The following is a 13,301-nucleotide window of genomic DNA, read 5'->3' as shown; positions in this document are numbered from 1 at the left end:
AATGGTCTAGGGAAACACATATATACACATGCACACATTAAACTGAGAAAGGATGAGGAAATACATGCTTGTGTTAATACACATTTATTTCTTAACATGCTTTAATGCTTTTCCATTTTCCCAAAATTATAAGCTGCAGACTAATGATACCATTTAGGACTAAGGACATTTACTCAACACAATCTAGAAGTTATATTTGTTCCAATTTCTTGTCACTTCTTAGGACACAGCATAAAGAGAATGAAATGAATAGAATGAGATTCTTATCAGAAGTTCTGAAATGAACCCCAGGCAACATGCAATAAGAATGAAAAGCCTCCCAAACTCAGAAATTCTGATGCAAAACTAGAATTAGGAACCATTTGACTCAATTATCATCTTGTGGTCCCATGCAACAAGAGATCCTACACTTCTAAAGAGATAATTGTTTGTATCTGATGGTACTGGTTGGTCAGTGTGAATATGTCTTTTCCTCATATATGAGAGACCTGAAAATGTCTATAGAAATAAAAGACGTGGACAGAGATTTAATATGAAGGTGAAGTTGTTTAAGGGGCAGAAGGGATGAGATTAAGCGGCATAGTAAAAACCTCCCTGCACTCACGCTAGGGGGCTTGAATCTGTTCCAACATGACCTTCACACATGCATAAAATGACACACGTATGCTGATAACCCCACCAAGGAGGAGGTGGGTGGAGTTATATAGGAGCAAAGTTTTGTACAGTGTTCAAATTAAGTTGGAATTAACATGAACTAGATTGTTATATATTAAGATGTTAATTGTAATCCCCAGGGCAATCACCAAGGAAAAAACTAAGAAGTCTAGTAAAAAAGAGGTGCCTGGGTGGTTCAGTCAGTTAAAAGTGTCCAACTCTTTTTTTTTTTTATTTTCCATTTGAGAGTAGTCATTTACTAACTGACCAGATTACAAAAAGAATCATGGTAGATACCTTAGTTCATCCTTCTAATAAGCTTATTGATCGGGTCTTCCCTGTTGCCAGCATCTCCACCTTCTACAAAATGGGTGGTCTTTTTCTTGATTCTTCCTCGTGGAGAAGACAATTTGAAGGGCCATAAAAAGTTGTTTGCTTCTTTGAAATGTTTTCCAACAGTATAGACCTCGTGAATCAGATCCTCCATGCAGATGATGCCATATTTACGAAGAGATCGGGCAATCAATGTGTTATCTGTCAGGGCAATTCGCTTCTTGTTGATTTTGCCATAACCACGCTTGTAGATCAATTCATTCACCGACTTCAGGGTTGGATACCCCCATGCTATATATGGTTCCACAACCCTTAGCATGTTAACTGAAGCCTTGTTGAGCTTAACAAAGGTGCCGTTGAAGATCTGGTGAAGGTGAAGCAGCTGCAACACCTTTCAAACCTTTGGGCTCACACCATTTCGACCTCTGATTCTGATGACAAACGCCAATTTGGGTTCCGCAGGCACACAGAAGTTGCCAGCTTTTCTTGCCATCCTTGCCATTCGAATCTTAGCTCTGTACATCTGCCTATATTCCTTGTGGTAATGCCTAGCTTTTTCATAGATAAGCTCCCTCCTTGCCTTTCGAAGCATCTTTTGGGCAAACTTCCTCCTCAGATGCCTGATCTTCAACTCTGTGAAATTCATTTGCTTCTTCTGAAGGGTTTCTGGCACAGCAGGAATCTTCTTTTTCTCTTCTGCACCCTTCATGGATCCAGCCGGAAAAGAGCGAACGTCCAACTCTTGATTTCAGGTCAGGTCATGATCTCAGCGTTGTGGGATTAAGGCCCATGTTGGGCTCCATGCTGAGTGTGGATCCTGCTTGAGATTCTCCTTCTGCCCCTCCCACTCTGCCTCCCTCTCTCTAAATAAATGAAGTAAAAGAATGACAAGGGAATTAAAATTAGTACTCTGAAAATATTTAACATACAAGAAAAGGCAACAATGGAGGAAGAGAAGAACAAAAAAGACATAAGACAAATAGAAAACCAACTGCAAAACGGCAGAGGACAATTCTACCTTACCCACAACTACATAAATGGATTAAATGTTAAAATCAAAAGCAGAGATTGACAGAATGAATAAAAACATGATCTAATTAGATGCCAGCTACAAGAGACACATTTTGGATTCTAAGACACAAATAGGCTGAAAATAAAAGAATGAAAAAAGACTCATTCAAACAGTAACAAAAGGAAGCCTGACATGGCTATACTAACATCAAACAAAGTAGAATGTAGACAAAAATTGTTACCAGAGACAGAGGATTTTTTATAATGATCAAAGAGTCAATCCAGCAAGAAGACATATAAACATTTTTTGCAACTAAAAATAGAGCCCCAAAATATATGAGGCAAATTAAAGAGATAAACAGACAATTCCACAGTAATAGCTGGAAGTTTCAACATCCCATTTTCAATCCTTGATAGAGCAACTAAGCAGAAGATACAAAGTAAAAGAAAAGACTGGAGTAACTATACCGATACAGACATCACAGACCTACCGAGACATCTGCAGATCACTCCATCCAACAACAGCAGAATTACACGTTTCTCAAGAGCACGTGAAATATTCTGCAGGATAGACCATATCCTGGACCATTAAAAATGTTCAATAAATTTGAAAGGATCGAAATCATACTAAGTATGTTCTCTGACCACAATGGGCTAAAATTAGAAATCAATAGCAGAAGGAAATACCTAAGAAATACCTGACACAACTATTGGCAAATACCTAACAAACCTGGGCATACGCTTTCCTTCCAAGCCAGTAACCTCACTCCTAGGAATCTACTACTCTGAAGACACACCTCTATACAAAAATATATGTGTGCAAGGTTATTCACTGCAGCACTGTTACTGCAAATAATTGAAAACAACCTAAATGTCCACGCATAGGGGAGTGGTTAAATACACTACAGTGCGTCACATAATACAGAACATGCAGCTGTAAAAAAGCAGTAGAAAGGTCTCTGCGAGCTGATATGGAGTGTTTTCCAGGGCATTCTGGAAGCGGAGAAAACAAAATGCCAAAGAGTATTTACAGTATGCTACATTTGTGTAAGAAAGAAGAGGATGAGATAAACTACACCTGTATCTGCTCATTTGTGCAAAGGGAATATAGACAGGGTAAACCAGAAACAAAAAAAGAACAGTTCCCTGTAGGGAGTAGGAGGGAAAATGATGGAAAGAAATGGGGAATGGGAACAAGATAGCACAAATGGAGGGTGGGGGGAGCAGCACTTCTCTGAGCATATCTTTTGGTACAGTTCCCTTAAAACCACAGTTATGTTTCACATACACAAACATAAACAATTAAAACCAACCAGGATGTGGGGGGACTCGAAATGGAATACAAACACTAAGGATTGCACTAGCTGTGTTTTAAATTGCACAACCACACCGAAAGGGGTAGGGAAGAAAATAACCCAGCTAAGTAACTTTGTGGAACAGTATCTTGCCTGGCTACTGTAAGGCTAACAACAGCAAGAACTCTACATAAATGCTGTAATCCAGTTGGTAATTGTTGAGGGAGGACATGCCAGATCTTGTGGGGGACATAACAGATTTGAGATGAGGATTCCACGTTAAGAGCAGATGTGCTGCAGGTAACTGGGAGTGACGGGAGCTCCAAAGAGAATCAGGGAGGGCCATCCACCCTGGCCTAATAGATCATAAGTCCTTTCTGCTGCCTTAAGAAACGACTCCTCCAGACGCTCCATTCAAGACAGTTAGAACTCTAAGCCAAAGAGCAGTAGAGGACAACTCATTTCTTCTTTTGTAACTCGCCTGGACATGTTTTCACTTGTCAATTTGTAGAGTCGTGCTTATTAGCCATTTGGTAAGGGACATTTATTTATTGCTGTTTGCCCACAAGCTAGAATTGTTTACGATACAGTCTACAGTTCATTCTTGGTCTTTTATGACATTTATTTACTTATTTAAGTGGACTAGTCTTTCCTTTATGGCCTCTAGACCATATCTTGCTTGGGAAAGTCTCCTCACCATGAAGAATATAAAAATATTTTCCTAAATTTCATTCCGACATTTTCATCATTGTATTTCACTTTTACCCATTTAAAGCCAGGCAGAATTTATCATGTATGTGGTTGAGGTTAGAGTCTAGGTGTTTCCTTCCAGATGAACTCTCAACCTTATGAGCATTACTTTTTCCCATGGAATACCATTGACTTTGACATATACACATACTTCACTATTTGATGAGTGGATTTATAAGAAATATAAATATTTTGTAAGACAAGCCTATACCCAACCATTTTTCTTTTTAAAAAGTTTTTGACAGTTTTTCAAGAATTTATTCTTCTATACAAAAGACCCTCATCCTGAAAGTTTTTTCTGTGACTGACATAATCCTATTCCAATGCCACAATTTTAATTATTGTCATTTACATTTAATATCTAAGCATTATCTCATTACTCCTATTTCTTAAGGTTTTCTTGCCTGCTTTTTTCTGTCATCTTTAAAAACATTTTCTTAAATTCTCCCCAATCTCATTTGGAATATTGATTATAACTGCTTGGATAATGCTGGAAGTTTCGGTTCTGTATCTTGATCTGGGTGTTGGTTACTCAGGTGTAGATATAGATATTTAAAAGCTGCATACTTAAGATTTATTCATTTTGCTCTATGTATAATTGCATAAAAATTTTAAAATAAACTTGTATTTTGATACTTTTTTTCATTTTGAGCAATCTCTGCTCTTATTTTTAACTCTGCCTTTTTAATAAACTTTGTTTGGTTTGCTTATTTTTTAACTGTAGAGATGGATGGAGGCTTAGATGACAGATTCTTCAGCTTTCTTTTCTAATACATGTAAATTAGGTTTCAGCAGTATTCTTCAATTTAAAGCCAATCATACCTAAGTACAAGGTACGTACAGAAGTCACGTGAGCGTAAGCAGGATGAAGCCCCCCCTCAGTACTGTCAGTACATGTTTTCTGTTACTACTGTAGCTGTCCTTTGTCTCATGTATGCATAGGGACCCTGGTGGTGGGGAAGAGGTTGGGAATGGAACAAAGGGGAGGACTCTGGGATTCCATCTTTATTGGAACATGAACTTTTTATTCTTCTTTTTCTGTCCTCTCCATGGGGAAAGAAGATTTGTGCCTGTTTCTTTAAGTTTGTTTCATGTTGGAAAACTGGATTCTGGGATCCCATCTAGGTCAGGGTCTGGAATTTGGGGAAAGAGCTGGTTTCATATAGGGTTCCAATCTTTTGTTCAGTTGGGTTGTTAGCTGGTTTCTGGGCTTCTCCTGGAGACAGTGATTGTGCTAGGGAAATTGGGGGAATGGTAATGCTGGCTATGGCTCTTATCTCCTGGGTTATGGTGGTCATTTTATTACTGAGGTTTCTTTTGCTATCTGTGTCCTAGGGCAATTACAACTTACTAAGGACAGTTCTCTCCCATCATGAGTCTAGGATGACCTGTTGACTGAGGCTACTGTGTTGGGACATAGAGGTATGGTCACAATGACTGGGACTTTCATTGCCCATCTTCTGAGATTTGAAGGCTTGTTCAAGTTTGCTGCTAGTCCACCACATCCTGTATTTAGGGAAGTTTTCTGGCTTTTTTTTTCCCCCTGGCTTTCCAGGAGTCCTATTGTTTGATGTTCTGTGCCTGGTGGATTTGCTGGCATTCATTCACTATGTCCTCTGACCTACACAGTTTGAGTTGCTGCAAATTCCCCTTGTCTGTGGCTAACGGTAAGGTGAAGTACTGGCTTGTCATTTGTGGAGTCAGGGTTGGGGGTCTGGGGTTCCAGGATCCTGGAGGTTAGCTTTTTACGGGTGAGGGTTTAACGATTAGAATCTATGGGTCAGGATTTAGGGATTAAACGTTGAGATCAGGGCAGGATTACAAGGTTAGAGGATAAATATCAGGGCCTCAGGATCTAAAAACCAGTCTAAGTTTAAAGGGTTAGAAATTTAGGGACTAGGGCTTGGGTTAGGGTTAGAAAGTAGTGTCAGGGGGTGCCTGGGTGGCACAGCGGTTAAGCATCTGCCTTCGGCTCAGGGCGTGATCCCGGCATTATGGGATCGAGCCCCACGTCAGGCTCTTCTGCTATGAGCCTGCTTCCTCCTCTCCCACTCCCCCTGCTTGTGTTCCCTCTCTCACTGGCTGTCTCTATCTCTGTCAAATAAATAAATAAAATATTTAAAAAAAAAGTAGTGTCAGAGGAGTTAAGGTTAGAGTGGTGGTCAGGGACTGCAGTGGATTAGATGTGAGGGCTGTGGCAAAAGCCTGAGGTTTAGGACTTCAGTTTAAGGATTAAGGGTCAGAGTTACAAGGTCAGTGTCAGAAGAGAATGAGTCAGGGTCAGAAGAGCTAGGGTTAGGTTACAAGTTAAGAGTTAGATCACTGTCAGTGGTGGGGTTAGGGGTCCGGATATAGGATTTAGAGTAAAAGGCTAGGTACTAGGGTTGGAATTTGTTAGGGTTAGGGAAGCAGAGTGAGGGTAACTTCCTCTTTTTCCTTGCTGTGGGCAGATTGTCCAGGAAGAGAGCAGGCATCACGGTCTATGGTTTCATAAGCCCCAAATCCCAGGGGATACATGTCAAAGTTTCACACTAACTACTCCATTGCACACCCCATCTGACCATGGTAACACTGGGCCCTGAGGTTCAAGGAATCAGTAGGAGAGAGAGGCCAATCTCCCTTTCCTACAACACCTCCCCACATCTGAAAGTCTGACTCCGGAGTCCCCTTCACTTGGTTCAGGGGAATCACCTTTCCTCCACCAAAGTAACCTACACACACACACAGAAGTATCCACACATGCGGGAAGGAGACAAGCGGACCTAGAGCGCTGCCAGCCAGATTTTCCTCGCTTTAATAATGCCAGAAGAAAGGGTGGGCGAGAGCAACAAAAGTACAGGTACTGAGGCAAAACAGAGAAGGGTAATGGGAAAGAGAATGCTGGGAGAGGGTGTCCCTTTAGATTGTGAAATCTGGCCAGGCCTCTGTGAAGAGGGGACTCAATGCTGAGTGAATGAAGCAAATATCGGGTAGAAGAGCTTTCAGGCAAAGTGAGCAGCTCCTGTGGAGGCCCTGAGGTGGGAACAAGGTGGTGGAATGGTAGCAGTGAGGGGAGAGTGGTTTGTGAAGAAGGAAGAGCTCAGCAAAGGCCAAGTCAGGTTGTGCTTTAAGAGCCATGAAGAGTTTGGCTTTTGTTCTTAGTAGAGCAGCAAAACATGGCAGTGCTTCAGGCAGAAGAGCAATGTGACCTGCTTTATGAATTAAAAAGATCAATATGGGGGTGCCTGGCTGGCTGTCAGTGGAGCGTGCGACTCTTAATCTTCGGGTTGTGAGTTCGAGCCCCACGATGGGTGTAGATTATTTTAAAAAAAGGTATTTATTTTTAAAAATTAAATTAAAATAAAAAGATCAATCGGATGGTTTTATGAAAAACAAGCCATGGAAGGGATAGACAGTACATGAAGAGATGAGGCCAGCTTGGGCTAGGAGATGGACAGAGGTGATCTGATTTAGTGTACAGCTGAAGGTTAAATGGACAGGTTTGCTGAGGGATTGTTGAGGGGAGTCTGACAAAAAAATGAAACCAAGAATCATGGCTGAGTTTTTGGAGAACTGGATGGCTAACAGCAGAAGTGGAGCTCAGGGGATCAAAAGTTCTGTTTTATAACATTTATGACATGGGGCGCCAGGGTGGCACAGCGGTTAAGCGTCTGCCTTCGGCTCAGGGCATGATCCCGGCGTTGTGGGATCGAGCCCCACGTCAGGCTCCTCTGCTATGAGCCTGCTTCTTCCTCTCCCTCTCCCCCTGCTTGTGTTCCCTCTCTCACTGGCTGTCTCTATCTCTGTCGAATAAATAAAAAAAAAAAAAATCTTATAACATTTATGACAGAAGAAAAAATATACACTTCATCTAAAAAGTGAGTGTGAGGGTGTTTAAATATGTATTTTTTTTAATGGAAAATATGTTTCAGCAGTTGTGAGCAGAGATGGTGATTCAAAGTCAGAAACTTCTATCAGGATTTTTTTTCTCTGAAGTAAATGCTCTCTCAATTATGATCCACTTGCTTTGTGAATATTCATTAGTTAAATTTCACTAAACTAATCCTTGGGATTAATCCTTGGGATTAAACAGGCCAGTGAGTAAACTGGATATGAAATGAGTTCCAAATATTTTTAATAGTATCTAGGATTCCCTTGCTCTTTTTGGCATTGTCTGCTAATATTCAGGGGTTTAAATACTGTTATACAGCCACCGCCCCCAAAACAATATTCAACTCATGTTGCCCCCTCAGGAGACTGAAACTCTCAGGGCTAATGTGGACTAGAGCTAAGTCTAATTAAAAGGGAAGAGGGCAGGGGTGCCTGGGTAGCGCAGTCGTTAAGTGTCTGCCTTCGGCTCAGGGCGTAATCCCAGCGTTCTGGGATTGAGCCCCACATCATGCTCCTCCGCTGGGAGCCTGCTTCTCCCTCTCCCACTCCCCCTGCTTGTGTTCCCTCTCTCGCTGGCTGTCTGTCAAATAAATAAATAAAATCTTTAAAAAAAAAAAAAAAGGGAGGAGGTCAGAGATTCTGACAAGGGCAACAGCACAGACCTGCCTGATGGTGGAGCTTAGAAAGGATACTGACAGACACTATTCATCCAGAGACAGCCTGACATACACCTCACCTGAACCCTAGAAGTCTTCTGGAGAACCCATAAGCAAGTGAAGTTGGTACATTATAATCCATTCAGTTGCCCCAGGGAAGAATACTGGCCTTTTTGTTGGCTGCCAGCTGATAAGCAGTCTACCCACAGGAAACAAAAGCCACAATTTTCACACAATCTGTGGTTTTTCCTTCTTCCCTCTCTACTCTTTCTCGTACATAAATCGTTTTTGCTTTTGCTAGATTAAATCAATTTGATTGTTTTCCCTTATATACAAGTGGGTTTTTTTTTAAGTTTATGTATTTATTTAAGTAATCTCTACACTCAACATGGGGCTTGAACTCACGACCCTGAGATCAAGAGTTGCTGCTTTTCTGACTGAGCCAGCCAGGCACCCCTTTATAAACAAGTTTTTAAATTATTCTTTGACAGGGGAAGGATTGGTCTTTGACCTTGTCTTCTGTCTGCACTCTTTCCCATGGTTGGTTCTTCACTGACGTGTTTCCGACTATCACCACTCTGATAACTCCCAAACCGAACTATCCAACCACCACCAAGCTAGTCCTGCTTGAATGTCCCACCATCACTCCAAACTTACCACATCCCAAATGAATTTTCTTTTTTAAGCCAGCCTCTTAACAAATTCCCAAACATATGTTGAAACCAAAGAGTTATTTTCAACTCAATTAGAAAGGGAATGCTTCTTGGACTGATTCCTTGGGTCCACAAGGAGGGACTTCCTCTAAACACTTCTGACCTCTTGCTGTAACTCTCCTCCCCTGGCTGAAGCTTCAGGGACAGAGAGCCGGGTTAAGCGTAGCTTGGCCCTTTTTTCCCTTCCTTATTTTGGGAGCCAGCTGCCCACAGGTTCTGCTGCTCTGTGTTGGAAGTTTTACAAGAATAGGCTCTGCCTATTGGCAGAGGTGAAGGGACATTTTATTCAAAGGAACGTTAGGATCTCGTGATTTGGCAGAGAGCATAGAAGAGAGACCTGGTGAGGAATGTGGGGAGTGAAATATCACATACAAGTTGAGGCTATGATGGGACGAGCACTTGAGGCATTTCAAACACTTTTGAAGTTGGCCACGTGGAAATGTTGGCCACTTTGTTCAGAGGCAAGTGTTTTTATACCTCCGATTTTATGTACAGGTAGGGATGAATGTATACGGTTTTATACCTCCAATTTTATGTATAGGTAGGGATGACTAGCAAAATGCCAGTGACGTGGTTCAGCAAAGGCACTGTCCTTATACAAGCACTATGGTTTAAGCAAGAAGGGTTAAGGTGTGGGCACTGACTTTGGCCTTAACACAGACCCACTGCCTTCCCTTGTGGGGCATCTGCAAACCCTAAGTAGCAGAAAAGACCTCGGTGAGCAGGCCCTGCTGAGGCAAGGATTTGACTACAGAGAATCTTTCCCTATACACACCTTTTAGATATTGGGGCAAAATTAAGTATATGGTCCTTTACTATGGTTTTTAGCTAGTTTGACAGGCCAGGGGCTTTAAACTGTAATTAAATTCCACACATGCTAAGCAACACAAGTGTGTAAGCTCCAAACTTTGTTAGTCTCAGCCCAGCAGACAGCATGAAAAGGCTGTCTCAAATTCTATCCCTTATGTTCTGAGCTAGACTCAAGCCCAAAGGCCAAAACCAAAAGAATTCATGTGGGGTTTTTTTGTGTTTTTTTTTTTTTTTCTCTCTCCACGGTTTAAGAGTCACTCCCCACTTGCTGGTCTGTTTGTCAATAACTTTGGCTAGGGTTTTATAGTTCTGGGATTTACAATGCAGCTTCAATCTTAAAGACATGGTAGGTTTTATTTAAAACAATAAAAACATGCTCTTATTACAAATAAGATATGTCATCCTCTCAGACTGAAGTAGATAAACCACTCAATGAAATTACCACAGCCACAGAGATTGACAAGGAGATGAGAAAAGCCTGTGCCTGGAACCCTGTCTTAAAGAAATCGCGTAAGTTCAGGAAGTCCAGGAAGAAATGCATAGCTTTAGAAATCTGCTCCATCAGATTAGAAGGAGTACAAGAATGAAAAGAACAGGAAAAAGATTTTTTTTTAAAGAGAGATTTTCTTGAAAGAAAGCTGACATCTTAGAAGACAATTGAGAGACAAATCTCCAGGGCCTGGCCCTGGAAGCTCATTCCTTCCCCACTTTCTGTAGCCTCGCAAAGAGCTGGCTCCATGGTCTTCCTTCTCTCCAACAACAAAAATGTCAGAAATTCAATGAGCCTCTGGAAAGGAGCAGGGGAACACAGAGAAAAAAAATGCCAAAAGTAAGTGTCTGAAACAAATGCTACTCCACATGTGACACATCCAGAAGCTGAAGACAGTATCCTGAGGAATGGCAGAGGTCTCAATTCTCAGTGGGTCCCTAAGGCAACAACCTTTAGAAGCAAGAACAGCAGCTTCGGGGGAAACAAAACAGAACAAACAAAAAAACAAACAAACAAACAAACAAAAAAAACCACCTGCCAGAGTGATTCTCAACTGAAATTCATGGGGTAAAGGACCACCCTCCTGCCCTCCACGCATAGCAGCCAAGTGTCCCGGGCCTGAGCAACTCCACAACAGAAGGCTGAGCACTGCTCACAGTGGGGCTGGGTAAGCTAGGTCCCAAAAGCCCACCCTCAATGCAGCCTGGGGATGCCAGAAACACAGGACCCAAAAGAGAAACAGTATTAAGAATTTTGAATACCCTGGATAAAAAAGAAAGGCATCTCAAAGACCTGGTGTAGGGCTGCCACTACTGTAAATTAACACTGCAAGAAGGTGGCATCGTCTTAAAAACCACTGGCTAAAGATAAGACTAGGGGCGCCTGGGTGGCACAGAGGTTAAGCGCCTGCCTTCGGCTCAGGGCGTGATCCCGGCGTTATGGGATCGAGCCCCACATCAGGCGCCTCTGCTATGAGCCTGCTTCTTCCTCTCCCACTCCCCCTGCTTGTGTTCCCTCTCTCACTGGCTGTCTCTATCTCTGTCGAATAAATAAATAAAATATTTAAAATAAATAAATAAATAATAAAGATAAGACTAGACACAAGTAGATGCCCCTCGGGATATAATGAACACAGGTCATAATTCACCTCAGAATGGGTGACTCTCCCAACTGAGTTTAGACCCACAAGTTAGGAGACTCTGAATAACTGGTATAGAATTACCTGAGTCTCAGCGACATTGAATCAAGACTTCTTCAGCCTATTCACCTTCCCTCTCTGAGTATCAGTCTTTCACTGAGTATCAGTCTTTTGACAGATTTCTAGGGACAAAATCTGCGAGCTAGGGGTGGTCTGCTTTCTAAATTCAGTTAATGTGGGGGGATATTGCGATCCTTTTGCATGCCCTGTTAATGATTTCGATTTTTTGTTGTTGCTGTTGCTTTAAAGCTTTTAAGAGACCTGGCATTGAACTCTGGCAGCACAGAATGAGAAGGCAGGCGAATCTGGTTCTCAAACTAAATTATGTTCTCCAACAGCTCTATCAGTATTAAATAAGCTGACATTTGGTCTCCACCTGCCTGCCATTCCTGTATTTCTGCTGGTTCTGAGCCCAAATTCACAAAAAGGGTGTTCTTTATTGGGTCTCCTCCTAAAATCATATCTGCCCTTACTTTCATTATGTAGGCTTGTTGCTGAGGATAGTCAAAGCAACTATAAAATATGGAACTAAAGGCTTCCCCTGTGTGTGTGTGTGTGTGTGTGTGTGTGTGTGTAAGGCAGAAAGGTGAACTAAGGACCATGGTCTAAAATTTGTCAAAGTCCCTATAATTCAAAGATATATTAACAAAGATAAAGGTAGAAAACAGGGGTGCCCGGCTGGCTCAGCCAGTGGAGCATGCCACTCTTGATCTCACCGTTGTTATGTTGGAGCCCCCTGTTGGATGCAGAGATTACTTAAAAATAAAACCTTTAAAAAAAAAAAAAGGTAGAAGACAAAACTGGACCTGGTGCACTTGGAAAATAAGACTAAAACCTGATGTCTGGACAGTAGCACATGGTTAAGTTTATTCTCATCCTGTGAAGGCAGAAATGGACCCGTGCCTTCACCAGCCAGGCAGGACTGGACTTTCCCAAAGACACCAGGTGGAAACAAGCTGCCAGAAACACAGACTTGCCTTCCAACATTCCAGTAGTGCAACACCTGTTTTTCTGGTATCAGAGGCAGTTAAAAATATATATATTTACATTGATGACCTTTATGGCTTATTTTCACTCTTCTCAAATTCAGTGGCTCCTTCCAAGACAAAATTTAACACCCTTCTTCAACCTGCCACACCGTCCCCTCACCGTACTTAGACTACACACCAAGAATACCCGCAGTTCTCATCTCACCCTGCACTGCTTCAACAGATTCCTGGGTAACCCACCGCACCCCGAATTCCATAGCGACAGGTTCAAGGCGCTTACGACTAGCTCCCCTCACCTCACGGCCTGCGGACACCCGGACCCCAGCCAAGAACCCTGGGTCACCACCCCCACGTTAGCTGTGCTCCCTCGTGTCTCCGTATCACTCGCAGCTCCAGACTTGCAACGGCGCCCTCTGCCCTTGCGATCAAGCGCACCAGTTCTTCGCCCTCCACGTTCCTCGGACAAGTACTGGCCCCCAACCACGTGCCAGGAGCTAGCCTAGACAGAAAAGAGAGAACGAGTCAGGCAAGG

At 42.3% G+C, this 13,301-nt stretch overlaps 2 protein-coding genes across 2 annotated transcripts in view; both read right to left on the bottom strand.

Moving 5' to 3' along the window:
- Positions 1 to 13,301, bottom strand: part of FBXW12 (F-box and WD repeat domain containing 12) — a 71,603-nt gene that overhangs the window by 57,979 nt on the left and 323 nt on the right. The window contains exon 2 of the mRNA XM_034658251.1: positions 13,066 to 13,268. The gene's annotated coding sequence lies outside the window, so the exon portion shown is untranslated. The remainder of the gene's footprint in view (positions 1 to 13,065; positions 13,269 to 13,301) is intronic.
- On the bottom strand, positions 923 to 1,713 carry LOC109488336 (60S ribosomal protein L7-like). Its single transcript, XM_034658260.1, is given in 1 exon segment — positions 923 to 1,713. A coding segment is annotated over 1 exon segment (744 nt). The 5' UTR covers positions 1,697 to 1,713; the 3' UTR covers positions 923 to 952.

The sequence above is a fragment of the Ailuropoda melanoleuca genome, chromosome 4 (genome assembly GCF_002007445.2).
Source record: "Ailuropoda melanoleuca isolate Jingjing chromosome 4, ASM200744v2, whole genome shotgun sequence".
Taxonomy (NCBI): domain Eukaryota; kingdom Metazoa; phylum Chordata; class Mammalia; order Carnivora; family Ursidae; genus Ailuropoda; species Ailuropoda melanoleuca.
Note: the sequence above shows the minus strand (reverse complement) of the source record. Positions and strands in the feature narration are given on the sequence as shown.